Here is a 25,143-nt window from a genome sequence, read left to right on the forward strand (position 1 = left end):
AGGGCCCGTCCCGTCAGCGGGTGTGGGGGGGGAGGGTCCGTCCCGTCAGCGGGTGTGGGGGGGAGGGCCCGTCCCGTCAGCGGGGGGGGGGGGGGGAGGGTCCGTCCCGTCAGCGGGTGTGGGGGGGGGGAGGGTCCATCCCGTCAGCGACCCTGGCAGGGCCGCATGTTCGAAGCCAGCGGACTTCGCCTCAGTGTGGTCACCTGCGGCCGCGGCGAAGCTCCGTGGCGCCCCGCGTGGGGGCGGAGGCCAAGGAAGGGGCTGCGGGGCAGGCGCTGGCGGCAGCCCAGGCTCCCGCGGGGGTGTGGGAGGAGTGCACTGCGCGGCCCCCTGTGCGGCAGGCCTGCCTCCTGGACTGGTGCCCGCTGCCACCGCAGCTCCCCCGGCGACGCAGCAGGGCGTCGAGGTCCGTCAGGGGCAGGCGGCGGCCTCGAGGCGTGGCTGCCCCGACGGGTCCTGCGGGCTCCTGGGCGCCTGACGCTCTCGTGGCCGTGGCGCCTCAGAACCCGAGCGCCTGTGGCTCGGCGCCGACCCGCCCGCATCTGCTCTCACCGGGCGCGGCTTGCTCTGTGCGCAGCACCGGATGCGCCCGGGCCCGGAGCCTCCCAGCGGGTCCGCCTCAGAGCCGCAGCTGGGGCTGTGTCCACGCCACAGGGCCTCAGGCCGGTGCCCACCTCGTCGTCCTTGCTCCGCCCCCGGCCGGGCGCCTCGGGGGGCCCCTTGCGGCCGCCGCCCCCTGGCAGCGCTGCTGGAGGCTCCTTCCTGGCCCTCGGTCTTTGCTCAGGCGCCTCCCGCTCAGCGAGGCCCGTCCCGGCACCGAGGGGCCTCGGGTCAGGGAGGAGGGTTTTGTTTGTGCCGCCGTTACCACTGCGGGAGGACTGCCGGACCGTGTGCGGGTGAGAGCGCTCCGGGCGGGCCCGGCGGCCTTTCCGGGAGCCGCCGTGTGTGAACGTGCGAAGGCAGCGGCGCTCTGGTGACTGGGAGCGCTTCCGAGCGTCGATGGCCTGGGGCCCTGAGGTTCCGGCGGCGCTGCTGCTCTCCGCAGACTCAGTCGGGGGCGCGTCGCGGGAGAGGCCTGCTGACCGCGTCCTTCAAACAACCCCGAAGGGTCTGTCTGGCCACGTGGGCTCCTGCTCTCTCCAGCATCTGGGAGACCATTGAGGGGCGTCCTGGCCTCGGCCAGGCCAACCTCGGGCGGGACGGAGACCCCATCGAGCCCCACATCGGCTGCGCTCAGCTCAGGGTCTGCTGGAAGCTCTGTGTCCCCCCACAGCCCCTCCCGGCTCTCCCCGAAAACCAGAAGAGACAACCAGCGAAGGTCAGGAGATTTCAGGTAGGTTCCAGCCCGCTGGACTTCCCAGCGGGCGAGGAGCTTTCTCTTCCCCAGCGGAAGGACCCTGTGACAGAGCCGGTGTTAGGTGGACCCGTGCTTCGCTTGAACTTTGTGTGGATCTGCAGCTTGAGGAGGGGGCTGTCCAGAGCGCCTCCGATCAGCGCTTCACAGCCCCCAGGTCCACAGAGAGCCCGTCGCTGTCACTGTCAGGGCACCAATGTCCCCGGACCAAGTCTACTCAGTCCTTTTTCTTTGCTCAGTGAGCAGAAATAAAAGGCCCAGCGGGACCGCGGGGGCTGCCCAGGAGAGCCAGCGGCCACCGTGCCAAGCAGGTCAGGGGCCCCGTCAGCCGTGCTGAGTGTGCAAATGCATGTGCGCCCCTGGGACGGAGGTCTTCCTCCGAGGTCACCAGACAGGGGATGCGCTGCCCAATAGGACGGATCACAAGGGCTTTGAATAAAAAGTTACTTGTTTGGAACCCTGGCATGGCCCCCCGCCCCGATTCTGCGGGGACCCGCAGCTGGCAGATGCCCCCGTGTTGCCCGCCTCCTCCCCCACCATCCCCGAGGGGCTGAGCGGAGCGGGGCTGGGCGGGCAGGGCGGTGCTCCGTGCCAGCGGTCAGACAATCATGGACAGGCCAGCCCGCTGTCTCCAGCTCATTGACATTCGGGCAGCGGCACCCCTTCCCTGGCTTCGGTGCTGCTGCAACTTTTGTTCCTTTGTGAATAGCAGTTGCTGGAAGCCCGAGGCCGGATGGCTCCGTAGCAGCCACTTCTCGCCTGGAGACGGGAGACCACGGCTCAGAAGCAAACAGCTTAAGGTGCTTTGACCGGCGTGGGGCTCCTGCGGTGCAGGGTGGGGTGTGTGGGGGCCCCGCGTCACCCCGGCGTTACAGCCGCTTGGGGCTCTCTGGGAAGGTGATCGCAGCCCCTCGGGGGTGGGGGGTTAAGTGCTGCTTTTTCGCTTTAGTTTTATGGCATCTCGGTGTGGCCGATGTTCCCCTTCCTGAAAACAACTTCCTTTAACTACTTTTGCTCCAGAGTGACCCGGATAACAGCGGCAGAGGTGACCTCGGCTGCGAGTGCCACTGTCCTGAGGCTGCCAATGCGACGGTCTGTGCCCTGGGCACCATGACGCGGGACGAGCAGGGCAGGGAGGAGCTCGGTTATGATCGCATGCCCACCCTGGAGCGCGGAAGGCCTGACGCAGGGAGCTACGCTCTGGACACCAAGCCCAATGACCTCCAGCTGGCGACGAGGCTGCCCCCGTGCTTCAGTCACAAGACGTGGGTCCTCTCCGTGTTGATGGGGGTGAGTAGCTCCCCAGCAGGACTGGGGAGGCCTCCCCCTGCCACGAGCTGTCCCTTGGCCTGGGTGCTGTCCCGGGGCCTGGGAGAGTGCGCTTCCCAGACTACTTCTCCTCTGGAGCCCTTCAGGCCTGATGTGCTTACTTTGTGTTCTCTGGGTTCAGTTCACGAATGTCCAGCCCCAGCTACTGCTGGCTTCTGGGCTGTGGCTCCTCTATGTCCCACCAGGGTTGGGACAGCCCACAACCAGGCCTCCCCTCTGTGGGGTCATGCGTTGCACTAGGGTAGCTTCCACCACCCTCTCCCCGGGGGGTCTGGAGTTGCCCTGCAAAGATGGGAGGAGGGGCCGTGCTCTGAGCAGACCTCTGGTCAGGGTCCCCGAGGAGGGAAGGCAGGGCCCTGGCACAGGAAAACCCCGCAGTCGGAGGGACAGGGCCAGCAGGAGGCAGGCCTGGGGTCGGGACATTTCCGATCAGACATGCTTGCTGGGCACCGCACCACTAAAGGGGTCATTTCGGCCCCAGAGCAGGCTCGCTCAGACTGGGCCACTGGATGCATCTCCTTTCAGGCAGGACCCCAGGGCTCTGTGTGGCCTGGGCAGAGAGCTATGATCCAGGCAGTGCCCTCCCCCCACACTGGGCTTTCCCAGGCCACCCCCCAGCACTCCCGGGGATCCTGCCCACCCTTCCCTGTCCCACTGAGACGGTTTGCCCATCCTCCCCGGTGTGGAGGAAGCCTGTCTTCCCTGCTCCCAGGGCCCTGGACTCTGTGCTGCCTGCTGCTGCCTGTGGCCAGGACACACAATCCTGCTCATTTCCTCGCGAGGGCTGTGTCTTGGTTTTTCTGTTGCCTGGGCCCCAGGCCCCTTGCTCCCATCACAGCGGGGTGCACACACCCCGGCCCAGACCCTGGGGCTGAGCCTTTGACACTGAGCTCTGCCCCAGAGCCTCACCCTCGGTTGTACGTTCCCACCTCCCAGGCCTGACGTGAGGCCTGGCTGCCCCCCCAGCCAGGAAGCCCTTGGACCTGCAGCCCCTTCCTCGAGCAGTCATTTCCCAGCTGTCCACTTGGATTAGCTTTGTGGAGAGCACCAGACGGATGTTTGCCAGCCTCCGCGACGCCCCGGGGATCGGGATGCTAAGGCACCTGAAATCGCACATGGTGGGGTGTGTTCAGGAGAGAAGCACCTTTTCTTGCTTTAAATTTCAACAGAGGGATCCCTGGGTGGCGCAGAGGTTTAGCGCCTGCCTTTGGCCCAGGGTGCGATCCTGGAGACCCGGGATCGAGTCCCACGTCGGGCTCCCGGTGCATGGAGCCTGCTTCTCCCTCTGCCTATGTCTCTGTCTCTCTCTCTGTGTGACTATCATAAAAAAATAAAATAAAAATAAATAAATAAATTTCAACAGAAGTCTTTTTCTGTCTTCCCAGAATGTCGAGGCCCGTAGTCTGACACTGTGGGGGGGAGTGCGGGCTGAGGCTGTTTTTCAGAGAGGAGTCTGGTTTGGTGGGAACCGGGCGTCCAAGGTGGCATTGTACAGACTATTAAGTTGTAATCAGAGGACTTGATCCTCAAGTGCACATGCCTGTGTTGTCACTTGAATCGTGCTGTTTTGCAGAGCTGTCTACTTGTGACGTCGGGGTTTTCTCTCTACCTGGGAAATATGTTTCCCTCTGAAATGGATTACTTACGTTGTGCTGCGGGATCGGTAAGCATCGCTCCTCTCTCGCGTCTTTCAGTACCGAGGTTTGAGGTGCGTTTGAGTTTCTTTGCTCTGAAATCTGCGTGTTGCTTTCTGTTGCTCCTCGTTCAGTATCTCCCATTCTGACTTCAGTTTCAAGTAAGATTTTTACTTTTGAAGTGATTGCTGCAAGTGTCAGTCTCACTCCGCAGATTCCTTGATGGGAAACGGCCCTTGGGTTTCTAGCGGCTGTGAGCTGGCAGGGAGCCCGACCTCTGCTCTCCCAGAACAAAGCCCCTTGAAAGAATGTGACCCATCCCCTGCTGTTGTTCTCTCTGGAGCCTTCTAGGTGGCCCTTCTTGGGGGTCACAGTGACTTCTGACCCAGATGCTCCAGGGTAGCGCTGACCTCGACCGGATATCTCAGCAAAACCTCAGAAGTGACAGGCTGAGGAGACAAGCATGTTCTCCCCCCAGATCCCCCTGTGCCCTCACAGGCCCAGCCCCGGGGCCCTCGTCCACCCACTGCTCTGCGTCCTGCAGGCTCTGTCCCCGTAGTTCATGGGGTCTGTGGGGTCCTGTTGTCCTCAGGGGTGACATCTGGCATGGTCCACAATGCCCAGGCTGGTGCCCTTCCTTCCACCTCCCCACTGACCTGACATCCCCACGCTTGCCCTCCTCATGCTTCACTTCTGTGGGGGTCAACTCTGGGGGTGTGGGTCTGACGAGAATCTCCTAGGGGCCCTGGGACTCCTGAACATTTCTTTTCCCTTCACACAGACACGCTTTTCCCTTTTGGGGTAATACATGAGCCAAGGTGAACTCTGCTGTTCTGCAGTTAGTAGAGGGGACGGTCTGGCTTCTAAGTGTGTTCAGTGAGAATAGCTTCCATTATCTGTCTGCTTTTCTCTTCAGAAAAATTAAACTTTTCCCAGAATAAATCATTTTGAAAGGCACGAGACCTTCTACCATTGGCAACACCCCTGTGCCTGCAGACTGGTGGCATTTGTTTGTCTGGCATGTCTTGGGTCATTCTGGAAGCTTAAGCACTGCAGCCCAAGTAGGGACACCCAGGGGATCCACCGCTGGCTCACAGAGCTCTGGTTTCTTTCCAGTGCCTTCCCTCAGCAATTGTGAGCTTTGCCGTTTCACGGAGAAACATCAGTGCGGTGAGTCCAGCTTTCCGTGCGGTATCTGCAGGTGTGGGGGCAGCACATGGCTCCCAGCTGTGCAAGAGCCCCGATGGCGGAACATACCAGGCCGCGGGCTGGGGAAACCGGCCGAGGCTGCCTCTGGGGCTGACGGGCACCCGCCCGTGTGTGTGTGTGTGCGAGCACGCGCGCGTGATTACATGCACACATGTATGTGGAAGGTTGCGTCTCCACTGCCTGCAGACCCTGAGCGCCCCCAGCAGCGCTTCCTTACCCTCACTCCACCCCTGAGGGGCTACAGGGCACCCTCCCTGGCTATTTTTTCTTTTTTTTTTTTAAGACTTATTTATTTTAGGGAGAGAGAGAACAAGCATGGGGTGGGACGGATAGAGGGAGAAGGAGAACCTCAAGTAGGCTCCCCGCTGAGTGTGGAACTGGATCTCATGACCCTGCAATCATGACCCGAGCTGAAGTCGAGTCAGATGCTCAACCACTGAGCCACCCAGGTGCCCCCTTCTTGGGAGTTTTTTTTTTTTTTTTTAAGATTTTATTTATTTATTCATGAGAGAGGCAGAGACACAGGCAGAGGGAGAAGCAGGCTCCATGCAGAGAGCCCGATGCGGGACTGATCCCAGGTCTCCAGGATCACACTCCGGGCCGCAGGTGGCGCTAAACCGCTGTGCCACCAGGGCTGCCCCCCTTCTTGGGAGTTTTAATTAACAACCTGGAATTTGGTTCAGTGATGCCTTTTTTTTTTAAGTTATGCAAGAAAGAGTGAACCCTTGTCTTGTTTTTCAGATCCCCAACTTTCAGATCCTGTTTGTGTCCACATTCGCAATCACCACTACATGTTTAATCTGGTTTGGATGCAAACTGGTCGTGAACCCCTCGGCAATAGACGTGAGTCCCTGAGTAGGGCTGTGGGTCCCACCTGTTTTCCTGATTTTTCCCTGGACATGTCTTCCTGCTGATATGGGTGCCAGAGCCCTGGTCCCACCAGGTCTGGTCCAGAGAGGTGCTGTCATTGGGTTGGAAATGTGCAGTAGTCACGCGGTGCGTGTGTGTCAAAGCTCTTGAGTCCAAGAAGTTTTGAGAATTTTATTTATGCTTTTGAGAATGGTCTTTTTTATTTTCAAAGATTTTATTTGAGAGAGAGCGAGCACAACTAAGAGAGAGAGAGAGGAGAGAGAGGGAGAAGCAGATTCCCTACTGAGCAGGGAGCCCAATGCGGGACTCAATCCCAGAACCCTGGGATCATGATGATGCTTAACTGGCTGAGCCACCCAGGCACCCCATTGAGAATGGTCTTTATTTGTTGCGTTGATTCCAGTGGATGGGTTTGTTGGTAATATCTCTAATGTCTCTTTTACTATGTATTTCATTAAATTTCTGATGCTGTTGACTGGAAGGTGCACTGTTACTGTGTGAACCACTAAGAAAAATGGGAAAACCTTCCCATTTAAACTACGATGGCAGGGACGCCCGGGTGGCTTAGCGGTTGAGCATCTGCCTTTGGCTCAGGGTGTGATCTGGGGATCCGAGATCGAGTCCCACATCAGGCTCCCTACATGCAGCCCACTTCTTCCTCTGCTTGGGTCTCTGCCTCTCCATATCTCTGTCTCTCTCTCTCTCTTTTTCTGTGTCTTTCATGAATGAATGAATGAATAAACAAACAAGCAAACTACGATGGCAGAAAAATCTCGTATGAAAGAGGGCTCATCAGAGATACCTCAAAACAACAAACAAAAAAACCCTTCTGTTTTATGGGAAATGTTGAACTACTTTTTTTTTAAGATCAGGAAGAGGATGAGGTGACCCTGAGGAAGTATCAGCCAGGCCCCTGAGACAGAGGCATGAACATTGTCCTGTGGATCTGGAAGGGACACTCATGTTGCCATAATCTGCAGGCAAAGGGATTCCTGCTGACTTGACCTCAGAATTCACATGTAGCAGGGTTGCTGGGTATGACAATTGTGCCGGCAACAGAACATTCTGGAAAAGTAACTTAAATACAGAAATCATTTTATAGTGATAAACGTGGAGTTCCTGGGAATAAGTTGGAAGGTTTGTGAGGCTGATTTGTAGAAAATCAAAGTCTTCCTGAGAACCAGGATGTCTTCATTAAAGCGGTGCCACAGGTATGGGACCAGGAAGACAGGGGTGCCCTCACCCCCGACCAGGCCAGCCTGGAGCAGCCCCACATGGGGAGACCATGGCTCTGGACTTGGAAGAGGGTAGTGCTGTGACCCAGCTGTTGGAGCCCACACCGTAAGGGGGACCCCTTCCAGCTCCTGCTGTAGATCTATAAGAGAAGGTCCAGGGCAGGAGGCTGCTTTAGGCACTCACTGAGGAGTGAGGCGCAGTGTCACCCGGCAGCGGGAGGCACTCTCAGCCTCGCTGTAATCAGAGGAGGCAAATGGAAGCCACAAGGAGATGGCATTTCCAGCATCACATGGGCAGAAGCCCCAGGTGCCTGCCTTCCATCTGAAGCGACTCTCACACCCTTTGGAGACAGTCTGGCATCTGAAGCAGCACATACACTGGGACTCCGTACAGCATCCCCCACACAGTTCAGACCCCGGGAAGCACTGGTGCACTCAGCCACAAAGTGTGGCTCCAGCAGCCCTGAGTATGGTGCCCAAGACCCCAAAGCAAAACAGATACTCAAATGTCTATTGCCTAGAATGGTGCCCCCAACGACACAGAATGATGAAAGGTTGAGAACCGCACACCAGGTAGCCTTCTCAAGCGTGGCCGTGGCTGCAGTGCTGCCCGTCCTGGAGCTGGAACTCCAGTCTCCACCCCACCTGGGCCACCACACGGGAATCCACAGGTAGCCAGGCCCTTGGGTGGTTCCTGGCATCTGAAGGTCGAGCAACAGCCCACTGGAAGTGCTTTTGTGGCACCAAGGGCACATGGTTCTAAGGCCTGAACCACCAGTGTCTGGGGATGTGTGTGTGTGTGTGCATGCGCGCGCACACACACACACACACACACACACACGGGAAATAGCCATGAGTGAGACATGACCTTTCAGGACTGTGACTCCCACACCCGGCTCCTTGCTTGTGTGGGGCCCCAAATGCTCAGCCTCCACCTGCGGGCAACCACATCTTGATGTCCCCACGTGGTATATGCAGGAGAGCTCCTCTGTTCCCTGTCCTTGCCCCATCTAGCTCCCCATGAGTCTGCCCAGCGTCAGCAGTAGGGCCTGTCTCCCCAGCATTCTTCAGGGGTGGATCCAGATGGCTCACATCCAATGTCCCGCAGCCACAAGCAGGGCCCACAATAACACATTTCTGCAGGCATCTCCTACGCCAAGGAGCATGCTCTGCCTGCACTGCCTGCACTAGAGCAGGGCCCGGCTCTCACCCTCCTGGCCTGCTTAGGCCCCTCAGATTCCACAACCTTCCCTGCATTTGGCGTCACCAGTGTTCCCCTGTGTCCCAGACAGACGGCCCCAGTGGCAGCAACTCATTACGTCCCTTCCCCTTGTCTCATCCCTGATGCTTCTGAGCACCTGGTGCTCCTCTGCCACCTCCTGAGCTTCCCTCCTTGACAGCTGCCTGCTTTTGCCCTTGGCCTATCTGAAAATCGAGGTTGTCTTTCTCCTCATGTCCAGGACTTGATTTTACACAGTATGTGTGTCCCCTGTGCTGCTCCCCACCCTGTCTGGAGGCCACACCGCACGGCCTTGGGCCAGAGTCACACCTGCCTCCTCCCTCAAAGCTGACCTCTGACTTTATACATTGGAAGGGATTTACGGAGTTCCTCAGCAACTGCACCTGGGGTTGCATTATGGTTAAGTTCATAGAATAATTTTGTCCCAAGTAACATCTTTGTTACATTAATCATCCCATGGAAGAGCCTCCTGGTCTCTCCACTTATTCAGATCATCTTCTGTGTCCTTAGGGCCTCAGTTTTGTGTCGTCTTGGTCAAGTAATCGCTACATCATTTACAGATTTTGTTAGTATTATAAACAGCATCTTAATTTTTAAATTATATTTTCAGATGGGTTTTTGGAGTGCAGAGAGAAGGTATTGATTTGAAATTTTTCTTTATTTTGAAATATGTTAAGACTCAAAATAACTTGCACAAAGAGTAGGAGAGTTCCTGTGTGCACCTCACCTGGCTTCCCCAAGAGACAGCGTCCCACATGATCAACTAGGAGATTGACCCTTGCTGTTGAATATTCACTTAGGTGAATTTGCAAACTGTACCAGTTTTTAAATAAAAAGGGTATTTCATCAGTTGATTTTGTGTTTGGAAACTTTGCTGAACTCTCTTATCCTTCCTAGTTGTTGTGGATTGTATTGGTTTTCCTGTGCAGGTGAGCTCGTCATCTGTGAGTGTCCCGTCAGCCCTCCAGCCTGCTCTTTCTTGCTGCGTAGCTGCAGTAGGTCTGCAGCACGTGGGCAACAGTGGGACGTTTCTGTCTTATTCCTCACCCATGAATTGCATCCAGAGTCTCTTGCATTTTTGATGTGTAACTTTTCCCAAGTTAACAATGTTCCCTTCAAGTGCAGGTTTACTATGAGGTTTTCATTTTAAAAACATAAATAGGTGTTGAAGCTTAATAGTTTGGTTTTGTATGTGTTCAGATGACGTTTTCCCACTTAGTTTATTAGACTGATAGATATTTCTGGTGTTGAGCCTTTCTTTCCTAGAATAAACCTTCCCTGATGGCACCAGTGTTGTTGTGGATATTCTGATGCAGTGACTGACAGGTATGGTGATTAGGATTTCTGCATCACCTTGAAATGGGCCTGTTTCCCTCTTTCAGTTTTAGAGTCAAGGTTACGCTGGCCCATAAAGTAAACTAGGCAGCAATGACCTCTTTCGTGTTTAGGAATTGATAAAATGAACTGCTTCTTAAATGTTGTGTAGAACTTGCCTGTAAAGTCATCGTCACCTGAAGCTGTGGCTGAGGGAGGATGTTGTTATTAGCATCAGCGTGTTCTGTGTCTTCTTGTGTCAAGGTCTGACTTTTCTCTTTTTATTTTTTATCAAAAATTTCCCCATATGGTGCAGTTTTTCAAAATTATCAGCATGTAGTAGCTTGTAATGCTGCTCACTATTTTATGTGTGCCATCTGTGATTTCTCCTTTTCATTCCAGAATTTTATTTGTGTCTTTGTATTGACCTTACTCATCCATCCAAAGAATCAGCTCTTGTTTTGTGAACCTCCTTTGGTTTGTTTCTGGTTGCCATTCTCTCTTTACTGGTCAGTCTGTCCTTCCCTCACTTCCTATGTCTCTGGGTCTCTGGGCTGCTTTTCTGTCTGTTGGTGGATCAGTCGGGATGCTACCTCTGTTGAGAGTTGGCAGCCTGGCTCACTCGGGGTGTGTCCCGTCCTGTCTTAGCTGCATTCCAGATTCTCATGTAACGTTTTCATCTTTGTTTGGTTCTCAGTGTTGGTGAGGTTTCCCTTTTGCCTCTCCAGACCCACTTCCCACGCCCTGCCTCCCCCTCCCTGCCTGTGCAGAGCAGGCTGCATGGGTGGGCTGGAAGACTCAGAGAGATACAGATGGGGCACTAAGGAGTGGTTGGTGTGCCCCGTCTCCTGCCTCTGAGGCCGTGGGGGTGGCGGGATGGGGCTGCGTCCTCTCTCAAAGTCACTCCTGCTTCCCCTGGTCCTCAGTGGTTACTCCTGCCCCTCTGCTAGGTTTCCCTTCTTCCCGGCTCAGACCTGTGAGCTCTCCTCTGGTTAAACTTCCTCCAGTCCCTCCTCATGGCTGTCCCTGGGTTTTTGCTAGGATCCTCCTGAAACAGATATATGAGCTTATTTTTTGAAGTCTTCCATTTGTTGTGTTCTCATATTATCATTACTGTCAGAATGCACAACTTGTAGTGTAGATTTGTTGGAATTTACCAAGGCTTATTTTGTGGCTCAACAGTTGGTCAGTTTTTGTTAGTGTTTCACCAAATCCTATATTAAAAAAAAAAGTTCTCTGTTTTATTTTGCATGTAGGGTTCTGTAGATCAAACGTCAATTTCATTTGATTTTAAATGTAGGTTTTATTACCACTAAGGTCTGGCAAGGCCTGTGATCAGGAGACAGTGCCATTGGGAGAGCTTGTCACTCACAGCTCCCAAGAGAAGGGGGCAGGCCGTGCCCAGGCAGGGGGCACTGGGGGTCACCCCAGGAGGCAGCGCAGGAGGGGGCCAGGGCAGGAGCCTGTCCCGTGGTTTCTGCAGGAGGAACAGACAAGGCAGGTGGACGGGCTCAGGGCTGGCTCATGGGAACACCATCTGCGGGCTCCGGGGCTCCCTAGTCGCCAGGCACTTGCCCTGGGTGGTGGGAGCAGGTGAGGGAGGCCCTGAGGGCAGGAGCCCCATGGAGGGTGCTGGGCGGGGGCTCTGGGTTGGCTGCTGTGCATACCTATAGTTAAATTGACTTTTTAAAGTTTTTTTTAAATTTATTTATTCATGAAAGACACACAGAGAGAGGCAAAGACACAGGCAGAGGGAGAAGCAGGCTCCTTGCAGGGAGTCCGATGTGGGACTCGATCCTGGGACTCCAGGATCACACCCTGTGCCAAAGGCAGACATTCAACTGCTGAGCCACCCAGGGATCCCTTAAATTGACTTTTTTAAAGGATTTTGTTCTATGATGATTAACATAGGCACAGATTCCTGTAATTGCCAACACGATCAAGATATGGAACAATTCTATTACCCGGGTCTCTTCAGTTGTTGGCAATTATGCATAGAGCTGTGTAAAGCATGCAGGTTTTGATGTGAACATAAGCTTTTGTATCTTTAAACACCCAGGAGGGGTGAACCACTAAGGAGGGTTTAGCTCAGGGGTCAGCAGACTGCAGCTCAATGGCCAAATCCAGCCTTTGAGCTAAGGATGGTTTTAAAAGAGAGGAAAGAAAAGACCTACGTGAGTCAGAGGTGATATGTGGCCCAGTGCCTAGCATCAGGCCTTGGACAGGAGAAGCTGCCCAGAACTTTGAACGGGCTTCTAAACCTGTCCATAGGATCATCTACATTTACAGAATAAAGGTGAAGAGAGCCGGTTTCATAGACATAGGTCTTCTCTTTGGCAGATAAATTTTAATCTGATTCTGCTCCTTCTGTTGGAGCTTTTCATGGCGGCCACAGTGATCATCTCAGCACGATCAAGTGAGGCGCACTGTAAGCAGAAGGTAGGTCCAGCCCTGTGCTGCATGGGGCACACAGCAGGCGCCCCAGAGCGCTCGCTCCCCTGAGGGTGGTGGGCTTCCCCAGGGCACCCTATTGGGCCCCACTCTCCAGGGATTCATGAGGCTCGTGGCCTCGGAGGCAAAGTGGAAGGTGCAACAGGACCTCCCTGTAGACTGATTCTGGCCCAGCACCACTGCCCCGCACTTCCCAGGGAGAGACCGAGTCTGCTGAAAGGGTCACCTTGTACATACACTGGGATCGCAGGGATTAGTCCTATTTTCCTGACCAGGGAGAGCATTGGACCCGGAGCATGGTTGAGCGGTGGCCGAGACCCAGCCAGCTGGTGCTGAGAGCCTGGGCTGTGGCTTTCCTGGGCGCACCCCTGCCCCCAGCCCCTGCAGCGGCTCTTCTGAGGTGCATCCCCCTACCACAGCACATGCAGAGTCACCAGGCCAAATGTGTTGTTTCTTTTCAGGGTCCCATGTTCGAGAGCGCCAACATTTTGTACGAAGTGGCATTTCCTGCCCGGGTCCTAAAATCCTATTCAGTAAGATAAATGTGTCTTTCTCCTTGTTACTTGATTTACTAGGGGAGGTCTGTGGTGATAATCCTGTCCCCAGGGTTTAGGAGTTCCTAGTTCACCGCCTCACTCTCAGGAGGGTCCTGGTTGGCAGGGGGGTGATGGGGCCGCCCTCCATCCTTACCTGCACGCTTTCCCCCTCGTTCTAATAAACCTCCCGCTCTGAGCATGGCACTCAGGATCTCTGCTGGTTGGTTCTGTACTTTCTGCCATGGTTTCTGGAGCTTGTGTCCCTAGGTCCATATGGGCTTCCTCCTCTCATCCCTCAGCAACTTTGCTGATGGCTGCCCCTGTGATGCCTGTGTCGCCGGGTCCCGGTGCCAGGCTCCCTTGTGGTTGGCCTCAGACGCTCAGCTCTGCTTGTCCTTGGGTTGGGGATGCTTCTTTCAGCAGCCTGGGACTGTTGTCCTCTCTGTGGCCTGGTGGACGGAGTCCCTCACGTGCGGGCCCGCATCACTGCGCTGCATGTTTCTACCCAGTTTTACCACTTTTGTCTCTTCCAGCTTCTTTGCCTTCTCCTGTCTCTCCTGTTTTTAATTAGGGGGGAGCATCTTCCTTCCTGCTCCTTGCCTTTCTCCTTTTCTCACTAATTTTGAGCTGGAAACTATGCATTTTTCCATGTTTTTTAGAGGTGGTTCCCAACATTTCAACATAGGTCGTGTGGCTCTTTGGCCCTGAGCTCTTAGAACAGTCCCTTCATGCCCCCTGCCCCCCTGCCACCTGTCAGACACTCCCTGGATGATGCTACCTGTGTGTCTGCCCCCCAGGTCATCGAGGTGATTGCTGGTGTCTCTGCTGTCCTGGGTGGGGTTATTGCTCTGAACGTGGATGACGCTGTTTCGGGGCCACACCTCTCAGTGACGTTCTTTTGGATCTTAGTGGCCGTGAGTACACCTTGGTGGCCCTTGTCTGTTTGGCTGTGCAGGCTGGCAGGCTGCTGGCCAAGCCCTGGTCCCCTCTCACCAGGACAGTCACTGTGGGCCTTGGAGCTCAGCTTTGGCGGATTTCGGGTGGGAGAGCAGCTGAAGAGAAGAGGGCGGAAGGTGGGTGCCAGTGGGCCAAGCAGGACGCTTCGCCTTGGCCGCCCTGCCTGGGTCCTGCCCTGCCTGGGTCCTCCCTGGGCCCACAATCAGAGGGATTTGAGAATCAAGGCTCAAATGGGTCAGCAAGTTAACTGTTTTTATACGAACCAATAGCATGGTTTCTTGTCTTGGTGGTTTTCCTGGCGAACACTTACTGGTTTTATTTTGTGCAAGGGTATGATGTGTGATATGTTTATCTTGCTTTGTGATGTGATTTGTTTTGTAAAATGTAACATATTTATGTTATCATCTTATGTTAAATATTACTGTGGTAAAATACCTAACACAACACTGGTGCTCGGTAAGTGCTTGATATACATGGTTGCTACGTTCTGTATGGTTCTTTTGTTGTTTTATGAGCAATTCTAACATTGGTCATGTAAGTTAATGTTGTTTAGTGTTGAACTGAAATGCCATCTATGGGGCTTCTAGCCCAGTGCCTCCCATTCTCAGTCTTATGCAGCCGTGGCCAGTGTGGGCCCCTCACAGCCACATGGGACAGTTAAGATCAACCCCGGCACATCCAAAATCCCATAGTCCTGGATACCGCAGACACCTGTGCCCCGTGCTTCTGGGCGCTGTCACCCCATGGTGGCTGCTTTGCAGCATCACTGTGTCACATGGTGATGCCTGCAGGAGGGGCTGGTTTGTCCCACCTTCTGTCCAGGGTCATCCTGTATGAATGAATAGGACGCAGTGAGCATCCCTGGCCTCGTCCAGGAGCTCTTCCTGAAGCTGCCTTGGAGGCCTGGCCTCTGCCCTGACCACTGGCACACTCAGCTGAGGTGCTGTGCTCCTGCTGCATCCCAGGGCTCAGAGCAATGGCGCAGATGCCTGTGCCCAACCTTACTGATCCCTGGGAATAATGGTGGAGATGCTCCCCAAGGACTTGGAAGGAGAGGGAGGATGTGGGATGGAGCCACACACCTGGCTGCCAGCTGCCAGTGCACAGGTCGGGCTTGCAGAGCAGAGAACTGGCCTCGTGCCTGCCCCAGCACACAAGTGCAGCTGTGAAAATGGAGGAGGCACATCTGCATATTTAACCTCTCAGGTGACGGGGAAGCACCTGTAATTATGTCCTTGAGTTATTGCGACAGAGACCAAATACCTGAGGCTGATGAAGAGACTCGCCTGAGCAGCCCTGTTAACATGCTCAGCGACCCCCCAAGCAGTCACCCTGGGCCTTCTCTCTGCAGATGCTCCCAGTCCCCAGTTGTGGAAGAACTGGCCAGGGGTGAGGGGAGTTTCCCTGGTGGGGAGGGCTGAGTCTGGAGACAGTGCTCCATGGTCATGGAGCAGGTGGAGAGTGTCAGGGCTCAGGGCCTGGCTGTCCCTGCAGCCTGCCTGGGCCGGGTATGTGTGTGTATGAACAGGAGTCTCTTGGCCTGAGTCACTTCCCCACTGGCTGCTCCATGTCCACATGCCCTCCTCATGGACACCTTCGCCCCCCACACTCCCTGGCCAGGCCCACAGCCTGGCCACACCAGCATCTTCAGAGTGCCAGTGTCCCCACCTTCCTTGGCCTGCTCCCCCGTCATCCTCCCTTGGCTGTCCAGGCTCTCAGCCATGAGCCTGCTCACCCTCAACCCAGAACCCTGAACTAGTGCAGATACGTCCCCAGTATCTGGGGGTCTCAGCTGTTCCCACCCAGGGTGTGGTCATTTCCTTTTCCTCTGTGGGTGTGTGGCTGGGCCATGAGCTCCCTGGGCTCCTTGCGGAGGATAGGCTTTCCTGCTGTGCTTTTCTCTGCCAGGGATGGTGTGAAACTAAATCCATCTCCTTCACATAAGTGGAAAAGGACATCTACCTGTTATGAAAGGGCAGAGGTGCCCATCCAGTGAGGAGCCTGAAGAGCCCAGCTAAAGTCAGTGTGGCGGGTGGTCCTGGGGGGAGGCCTGTGTCTCCCGAGGCTCCCTAAGTCTGACGCCGAGGAAGAGCACAGTGGCCCCGGTTGAGGCCAGTTTGTGGCCAGCTGGTGCATCTGATGATGGGGGACGAGGCTCTGGTCAGGGAGACTCCTAAGTGCAAGCAGGGTCACCCAACTGTGTCCTGTGCCTGGAATGAAGAACATGTGTGATGTTTGGTGGGGCGCTCGCTGAGAGTGGTGCAGGAGCGTGCCCTCTGTTTCTGCGGCGCATGCACACCTGTTCGGGACAGCGTCCTGTGTCTCAGAGAGCCGACGAGGCCGGAGGTCACAGCAGTGATTCCAGGGCACACAGGCACTCTGGCTGCGGCTCCTTGAGCTTCTCTGCAGCCTTGGAGAGGCCATCCTGTGTCGACCCACTGGCTCCAAGGATGCACAGGGGAAAGCAGGAGAAGGCGTGACTGCAACCTCAGCCATCACCCCTCAAGTCGACGTGTTTTCTTTCAGTGTTTTCCAAGTGCCATTGCCAGTCATGTCACAGCCGAGTGTCCCAGCAAGTGTCTGGTAAGTGAAGCCCTTCCCAGGAGCCTGAGGCCTGCTCTGCGGTGCCAGGGCCCAGCTTGCCCCACCTGGGCTGCCGCGTGGTGGGGCAGTTCTGGGAACCAGGCTGCGGGCCAGAGCAGGGGGTGGCCTGGGGAGGCCTGAGGTGTGTGGCTCTGAGGGCAGGACTGTCTGTGGAAACAGGTAGAAAGTCAGGAGAGAGTCTGCGACTCAGCAAAGAGCCTCAGCCTGCGTCCTGTCGGGTTGTCCGTTGTTGACAGGGATAGTTGCTAAATTTGGGCCAGAACAGCCTGCATTTGTACTTGGCAGCACCTGTGTGCAGTGCCGGCCCAGACCACCCAGGCATCGTTCTCTGATGGGGCAGAGGTTAAAGGAACTGGTTTCAGGGCAGCGGGAGGAGGCCACCTGAGCATGTGTGTTACTCATACAAGAGTGGACACTTGTATCTGAGTTGGGGGGACTCATGACACGAGCCGTGCTCGGAGCTCCTGGTAGCCCAAGCGCAGAGAGCCTAGCAGGAGCCACGTGCCGAACCCAGAGGCTGCCCTCCTGTGCAGGCAGTGGCTCCCGGGCCCCACGGGCCGGCTGGAACCGAGTTCTCGTCTGCTTTCCTCAGGTGGAGGTGCTGATCGCCATCTGCAGCCTCACGTCCCCGCTGCTGTTCACGGCCTCTGGGTACCTGTCATTCAGCATCATGAGAATCATGGAGATCTTCAAAGATTACCCACCGGCCATCAAGGTACGTGTTCTTTTCTCTCAGAACTCTGTACAGACGTGGCCTTGCTGCCCTGTGGGCCACATGGGAGCAGGCTCTCCCAGGACGTGTGGTCCAGCTTAGCGTCTGACCCGCATGGGGCCCGAGCTGCATCTCCTTCACTTCTGTGTGGACAGCCAGGTGTCTGTCCTCCTCTATGGTGGGCGTGTGGCCCCAGCGCCGCACAGGCTGCCTCTTTTCCTAACTTTGGGCATGGTGCCTAGTCTCGAGTGGCCTCCTGCCCGCCTGGACACCCTCTCAGCCCCTTTTGCTTCCATCCTCACCGTAGAATCCGTTATTCATCCAGTCATGTCACAACCTTGCTGGAATTTTTGTTAGAATCACATCAGGTTTATAGATAAATCTGAGGGGAGTTGAGGGTTTTTCCACAGATGAACATGCCCATAACGATAACCCCCCATGACTGTCTCCGCGGGCTCAGACACACATCACCAGGCTGTCGCTTAGATACCTTGTGGTGTTACTGGCAGGTATTGTATTTACTCCCAAATGTTTACCATGAGAAATTTCAGATATGCAGAAGAATGGAAAGGATTCCCCAGCAGCTTACACGTTGTTTATACACGTGTGTTTACACTGACGGCTGGGAGCACAGACGCATGTGCATCGTTTCTCAGAAGCATCTGAAAGGGAGCAGCAGGAGTCTGATGACAGGACCCTGCACCCTAAAAACCTCGGCATTTCCAAAAGGACTGCCTCCTCCACAGACAGCCCACGTGGTACCTGACAGGCCTGAAATCATCACGCGGTGTCACCCTCAGGCCATGTGCACGGATCATCCCCAAACTGCGCCCCATGGGCTGGAGCTTTTGGAGCAGGGCCCGGCCGAGGGCCACAACTTGCCCTTGAGTCTCTCAATTCAGGACAGTCCCCACCTCTTCCCCCAAGACACTGACTTTTTGGAGTCCAGGCCATGTGTCTGGGAGAAGGTCCCACTTGTGCATCTCTTTCCTGTGATGCCTGTAGGGGTGAGGTCAGGAGGAAGTGCTGTCCCCTCCCACCTGGTTTGGCAGCAGCTGCCAGAGTGCTCCCAGGTGAGTGGCTCTCACAGGAAGGAAGTGACCACAACCATGGTATGAGCCGGGCACCGGTGGATGCCGCATCCTGGCACCTTGCACGGGGTTAGCCCTGGTGCCTGACCCTTGTCTGAGCTGTTGTTTTACACAAAGGAGTAGAGAAAGATGACCGGCCTGGCTCTCTTGTCCCACATCCCCGACGAGCTGGCACGCAGTGTGACGGGTGCTCCTCTTTGGAATGCCACTAAGGACTCCTGAGCTGGCCCAGCTGTGGCCAGAGGAGGCACCTGCCAGCCCTGTGCTCCCTGAAGTTACCTGGAAGCCTCTGCTTGCAGACTTGCCCCTGCCCTGAGCTGCCCGGGCCCCTTCAGAGAGAACCGTACACAGAAGTCAAGCTCTGGGGGCTCTGTGTGCTCATTCTTGCTGGAGCATCATTGCTTCTAAGCCTCTGCAGGAGACAGAGCTGAGAACTATAGATTTTACTTTTTATTTTTTAAAAGATTTTATTTATTTATTCATGAGAGAGACAGAGAGAGAGGCAGCCTCCCTGTGGGGAGCCCAATGTGGGACTCGATTCCAGGACCCCAGGATCATGCCCTGAGCTGAAGGCAGGCGCCAAACCACTGAGCCACCCAGAGAGCCCCAAGAAATATAGATTGTTAAAGGCCTTGTATTTATATTGTATTTCCAATTCAGAATTTATGTACTTGGGCTTTTTTGTTATATTTGCATCACTTTTCAAAAATCTTGTTTTCTGAAAACATTGAATATAGTCACTATTTTATCTTATAATATAAGTAAGAATGTTCCCAAGTCCACCAGCAGCACATCTGCTGAGTGATGTCACAGCTTCCTCTTTTTTTTTTAAATTTTTATTTATTTATGATAGTCACACAGAGAGAGAGAGAGAGAGAGAGGCAGAGACACAGGCAGAGGGAGAAGCAGGCTCCATGCACCGGGAGCCCAACGTGGGATTCGATCCCTCTCCAGGATTGCGCCCCAGGCCAAAGGCAGGCTCCAAACCGCTGCGCCACCCAGGGATCCCACAGCTTCCTCTTAACCCATGTAGGAGGTGACATCACTTATTCGAGGAAATAACCCCCTTTCTGCCCGTGGTCATGCTGTTGGTCTAATGTGCGCTCAAATTTAGTATTTTCTGTTTGTATTCCTCAGTACCCAGGATGGGGGCTCTTCTGTGTTGTTTAATTATGGGTCGCGTGATGATGTCACGCACCCCCGGCCTGTTCCTGGGGCAGAGGTAGCTGCTCTCTTACCTGCTGTTACCAAGGGCTCCTCGGTGCACACGCGTGGTCTTGAGTCTGTGCGATGCGTCATTAGGACAGTTAGCTCGGAGAGGGCCTCTGGGTCAGCGGGACACGTGTGTAGTTTTGTTAGATGGTGACGAGTCCCCCTCACAGGAGGTCCCAAGTCCCCTGGGAGCTCCTGCTTCTCCACAGTCCGCACACAGGGTTGTCAGGCGGGTGAGCCAGGGCGCCCGGTGTGGCAGCCGCGCGTGTCTCTCTGGACACAAGTGCTGTGGGGCCTTGGGCTGTGCCTGGCGGTGCTGGCGTGTCTTTCTGGGTGAGCTCCTGCCCACTTTCCGGGGGGCTTTGAGCCCCGCCAGTGTTTGGGGGACCAGCGCCCTGTAACGGCAGAGCCAGGAGGAGGCCTCCGCGCAGTGGCTGGCCTGCCTTCTGCTGCCTGTGATTCTGTCATGAGGAGGTTTGTTTTATGTAGTTTGTCAGTGTCTTTCTTGCTTCTGGATTTTAAGTCGCGATGAGAAAGGCTCCTGCTCGTGTCTGGCGGGAGTTTATCCTGGAGTGCGGGGGAGCCAGCCTTTCCTCTCGAGGGCTTCAGACGCCATCCGCTGGGATGCCTGTCTTTCGGCCCTCATTGGAGAGGCCGCCCTGATCACACGCTGAGCATCTGTCTGTGTGGGGACCCGTTTCTGTGCCTGACGTTCTCACACGTGTGTTGTCCGGTGCTGCCCTGTTCCTATTGTGAAAGTTTTATTACCGGCTTCACCAGCTGGTGGGCTAGTCTCCTCGTTGCTGATCACTCTGGGTTACCTCACTTTTGTGTATTTGTTTTTTTGTGTTGGACATTTTATAATCAACTTTGCCTGGCTCCAGAAACCACTCTTTTTTTTTTTTTTTAAACTGGGCTTAGGTTTAAATTTATCCTCGAACTCGAGGACAGGGTTTGTGTCTCCTTGCTGCCTTCCTACAATGACACTGTACAGGGCCAGGGGTTTTATGTTAACATTCGGGGTGTGGGAGACTTGGCTGTGGGCCCCTGGGGTTGCTCACAGGGCTCAGCAGCCTGCGGGCTACCTGTAGGTCATCTGTTAAAGCGAGGACAGCAGAACTTCCAGCAGAATCGATTTCCTCGACTCCCATTCACGAGACAGAAATCCCAGTGCAGAAGGGCAGGTACCTGTGGTTGCTCCACACCAGCTCCGGGGAAGCTCCCGGGAGCCCCAGGGCCAGGGCCAGGGCCTGCCTGCATTGCCTCCCTTGGTTGGGGGAGTGGCCTCAAGGAACCCCGGGTGGCGGCCATGCTGCTCAGCACTGCACCACCTCATGTCTCGCCAGCAATCCTATGACGTGCTCCTGCTGCTTCTCATGCTGGAGCTGCTGCTGCAGGCCGGCCTCAACACAGGCACCGTCATCCAGTGTGTGAGCTTCAAGCTGGGAGCATCCTGGGATGCCGCACAGACCAGCCAGCAGGAGCGCCCCCCAGGGGAGGTGAGTGGCGTCGGACTCGCTGGCTGCCCTGTCCTGGTGGGGTGGCCCTACACACAGCGTCATTCCCGGGAAGCTACTATGGCCAAATGCCTTCAGCTTTACTCACGGACCTGGACAGGAAGTTGGTCAGCCTCCACACTGGTCACAGAAGTTCCCTCCCCAGCCCCTCGTGGGGGCACCGACCCAGCTCCCTACAGGTGTGGCATCAGTGACCTCTGGCCCACAGGCTCTGGAGGTGATGTTCATGCCAGCCCCCGTGCCGGGCTCACGGCCACCCGGACAGTACTCTGCCCAGGTCCTGCCCCGTGCTCCCCATGAGCTGCCCGCCCACAGGTATTTACGCTGTGGACTGAGGAGGCTGCTGGAGGGTCCTCCAGGGCTGCCCTGAGTGGACCAGGCCCTCCTCCCACCCAGTGCTACCAGCCCTACGACCTTTGTGCGGGTGCGCCTGTGCTCCTGCTATCGGCCCCTGCTCAGCAACCCTGGTCCTCTCCAACTGTCTTGGGCTTTCCTTCACGGAGATCCAAGGATGGTGCTCTTTCCTTGTTTTTAACCAGTGAGGGCTGGTCTCCGTGGGGACGGCTCTACCCCCAGGCCTGGGCAGGGACCCCAGGGAGCTGAGTGGTGAAGGAGAGCTCCCACCAGGTGCCAGAGGCCTGGGCAACTCTAATTTTAGCAACTGTCTGGTGACCTGTGCCTCAAGTATTCTCCTTCCCTGGGTGTCAGGCCCCTCATCTGTGGGGGCGCTGGGCCCCTGCCCCCCGGGAGGAACTTGGAGGGCCTGGCCCCTCCCCATTTATTCCTGAACCATGGAGTATATCCTTGCCCTGTCTCTGAGTATTTACTGGACACCTACTATATGCAGGTGCTCATGCCATGGTGGCCTCCCACCCCGACCCAGAGCCCACCCTGCCCTGGCCGTGTTCCCGCGGGGGATGTGGGCCGAGGTGCCGGTCAGTGGGGGCGTGGAAGAGCAGGGACATCTGCTTCCCCTCCTGGGAGTCCAGCACTGTTTCTGGTCCTGTCACAGGCTGAGAAAAGCCCGCGAGTTAGCAGAGATGTCCTGCCCGCCTGCTGTTGCTCCGGGGCCCAGGAGGAATAACACTCTGCCTGTTTGGCCACAGGTGTCCAGGAGCCCACTGAAGGAGTTCGACAAGGAGAAGGCGTGGAGGGCCGTGGTGGTACAGATGGCCCAGTGAGCACGGGCGGGGAGACCGAGGCAGGAGCAGGGCCCCACCTGGCTAGTTGTCATCTGGCTACCACTGACTTGCCTTCCACCTCCGTCCAGGCCAGGCTGCAAGGTGGAGTCTTCATTGCTTAGAGTAGTTTAGTTCTCAGGCTCGTGTTGACTATTTTTGTGCTTATCAGCGTGTCAGGTCCTGGCAGCCCAGGCGCCCCCGGGGCGGTGGCACGGGGCCTTCAGGTGAGGAGGGCAAGCAGGAGCCAGGCCCTCCAGGGCCGAGGGGCATCTGTGTGCTCGGAGGTGTGGCCAGCCGCCTGGCTGCTCCCCTGCACCTGGCCGGCCTCCCTGGCCCGTTGTGGAGGAGGCAGCTCAGCGGCTGTTCACAGCCCCACAGGGGTCTCACCAGCTCTCATGTTTGTCGTCTGAGCCCAGCTGGCCATGCACGGTTTCTGACAAGAGAGCAGAGCTGCACATTCCTGTCGTGTCTCATGAGCCAGGGGAGCCCCCACGCTCACAGCTGTCCCTCTGTGAGGCCCACGTGCCCAAGTTTCCACCTGGTTATAGAGGGACCTGCCCTCTCCATGGCCCTGGCGTCCATGGCGCCCCTGGTATGCAAGAGACCCAAGTCAGCATTGGCTGCACTGGCACCAGGGGGTTCCTAGCTCCTGAGCCCTTTGCCAGCACCCATGCTGGGAGTGACCCTCGCCACTGTGACAGCTCAGTGTTCTTTGGGGTGGGGCCCTATCCAAGGCTTTGAAAACTTGGGCCACATTTCCTGGTCTCGTCGGCCTTGGTGATGTGGGTGGGGTTGGTCCCGTTCCTCCTGTTGTGGGTTCTGCTTTGACTCCTGTTACCATGCCCAAAATCGCAGACAGATGCCCCCGGGACCCTCAGGGGGCATCAGCATCTCCGTGCACTCCCTGACCTGACTCAGCTGAGCTCGGGCCCGGGCCAGGGGTCTCCCCCATCTGTCACTGCCCCCCCCCCCCCCCCCGGGCACACAGCAGAGGCAGTCTGTGAGAATAACATCCCCTTCTCTGAAAAGCACTGCCCAAAATTAGATTGTGTGCCTTTCCTTGTCCCCTGAGTACACCTGGAACTTCTGGGAGGACAGTTACCTTTCCCAGTGGACCTGGTCACTGATGACTCCTCCACACCCTTCCTTCCGAAGTGGAAAGTTCACTGTCCCCATGTGTCCTTCACAAGCCTACACATGCCCGCGCTGGTCTCTTTCCTTCCCCTGGAAAGAGTGAAGCAGCCCTATGCTCAGCTGGGAGGTGCTAATGCTTGCTCTTTACTGAGCTCATGGGTGAGGGCTTGGGGCTGCTGGGTGTAGACTCTAGGATGTGCCCTGCTTCCTCATTTCCCAGCACAAGTGACTGGCTGCCTGTCTTCACCACCAGCTAGGTCATTTTCAAACAGGTGGAATGCAGGTGAGACATGGAGAGGTACTTGGAAGCACTGATGGCTTCTCCTGCACACACGTGCACGGCCTCCCCCAGCATCCCCCCCCCCCCCGCCCGAAGCAGCACAGGCCATGCTGATGTGTTCCTGGGTGTCCAGAAAGTCTGAGTCTTAGAGCCAGAATTAGACATCTGGGGACTCTATACAGGTTTGTAGTTTATTTCAGAGAGAGCTTGAGAAATCCAGGCAAATGGGGGTTTAAAAATTTATAACTGTCCATTTACATTTTTGTCTGATACAGTTTAGCATCTCCTGAACAATAAATGCTAACATGTAAATGCAGCCTATTTTATTTCAGGGCTCTTGGGTTCTGAAAACAATGAGAGGGAGAGTGTAGGAGGGCGGGTGGAGGGGAGGACTGGGATTGCCTGGGTGGGGGGCCCCGGGGACTGCCCGCCGCAGAGAGGTCCGCTAATGCCAAGTGGGGGCAGCTCTACACTTTGGGGTTGACTCGGGAGTTAGGTGCAAGATAAAAGTAACATGTAGGTTTCTGAAATCTACCAGCGGGAGAAGGTGTTTCCTAGTCCCCCCCTCCCTCCAGGAGGCGGGGAGGAAGAGTTGGACGCTGGGGACTTGGGGTGGTGGGGTCACGGGGTGGAGCTGGAACTCGTAGGCGGTTGAACTGGCCCCATAAATGACCTGGGGACACCAAGGCCCCCCCCCCGGGGTCCCTCCCCGGACCCGAAGTCCTCCGACGGCCCTGGTTGCCCAGTGTGCAGTCCCCCGCCGCGCGCTGGGGACCCGGGAGTGGCGGTTGGAGGGAGGCCTGGGGCGGGGGCGGGGATGGTTGTGACTCTGGTCTTTATGACTTGGGGGCCTCTGACTGCCAGGGGGGCCTGTGTGACCCCAACAGCCCGGCGCCTGGTGGGCCCGCATGAGCCCGGGCGGGATGTGGCGCGGCCTCCCCTTCCTGCAGACACCATGGCCCGGCCCCCCCCCCGCGCCCGGCCCCCTGCCTCGGACCTCAGCCCCGGGCCCAGCGCCCTCGCCCCCGGCCCGCGGGGCCGCCCCCGCCGCAGCCGCTCCGGCCGCCGCCCGCCCGCGCGCCCGCGCAGCCCCACGCCCCGCGCCCGCCGCCGCGCTGCGCCCCCCCGGCCCCGCGCGCCCCCCACCTCGCGCGCCCGGCTTGCACAATGCGCCGCGCAGCCCCGGCCCGTTGCCCCGGGCAACCGCGGGACGCCCGGCAGCGCGGCGGGGGGCGGGGGCGCGGCGCGCGCCACGGGGCCGGTCCCGGGTGAGCACTCGGCCC

At 56.6% G+C, this 25,143-nt stretch overlaps 1 protein-coding gene across 10 annotated transcripts; it reads left to right on the forward strand.

The window, feature by feature from the left end:
- The first annotated feature begins 384 nt into the window (after window positions 1-384).
- MLC1 (modulator of VRAC current 1) lies at window positions 385-24,172 on the forward strand. 10 transcript variants are annotated; one of them, XM_072742853.1, is made up of 14 exons: window positions 527-1,333; window positions 1,594-1,665; window positions 2,064-2,154; window positions 2,375-2,644; window positions 4,257-4,346; window positions 5,434-5,487; window positions 6,268-6,369; window positions 12,526-12,624; window positions 13,098-13,169; window positions 13,970-14,086; window positions 16,656-16,712; window positions 17,326-17,448; window positions 21,095-21,247; window positions 22,372-24,172. In XM_072742853.1, the coding sequence occupies exons 4-14, from the start codon at window positions 2,465-2,467 to the stop codon at window positions 22,444-22,446; spliced, it is 1,122 nt and encodes a 373-aa protein (XP_072598954.1). In that variant the 5' UTR covers window positions 527-1,333; window positions 1,594-1,665; window positions 2,064-2,154; window positions 2,375-2,464; the 3' UTR covers window positions 22,447-24,172. The 10 variants fall into 10 exon arrangements, with proteins under 10 accessions (XP_025875509.1, XP_072598955.1, XP_072598959.1 ...); XM_072742857.1 differs by having other exon boundaries at window positions 572-1,333; window positions 22,278-24,172; XM_072742855.1 differs by having other exon boundaries at window positions 598-1,333; window positions 2,067-2,154.
- Window positions 24,173-25,143: the final 971 nt, after the last annotated feature.

This window comes from Vulpes vulpes, chromosome 16 (genome assembly GCF_048418805.1).
Source record: "Vulpes vulpes isolate BD-2025 chromosome 16, VulVul3, whole genome shotgun sequence".
NCBI lineage: Eukaryota > Metazoa > Chordata > Mammalia > Carnivora > Canidae > Vulpes > Vulpes vulpes.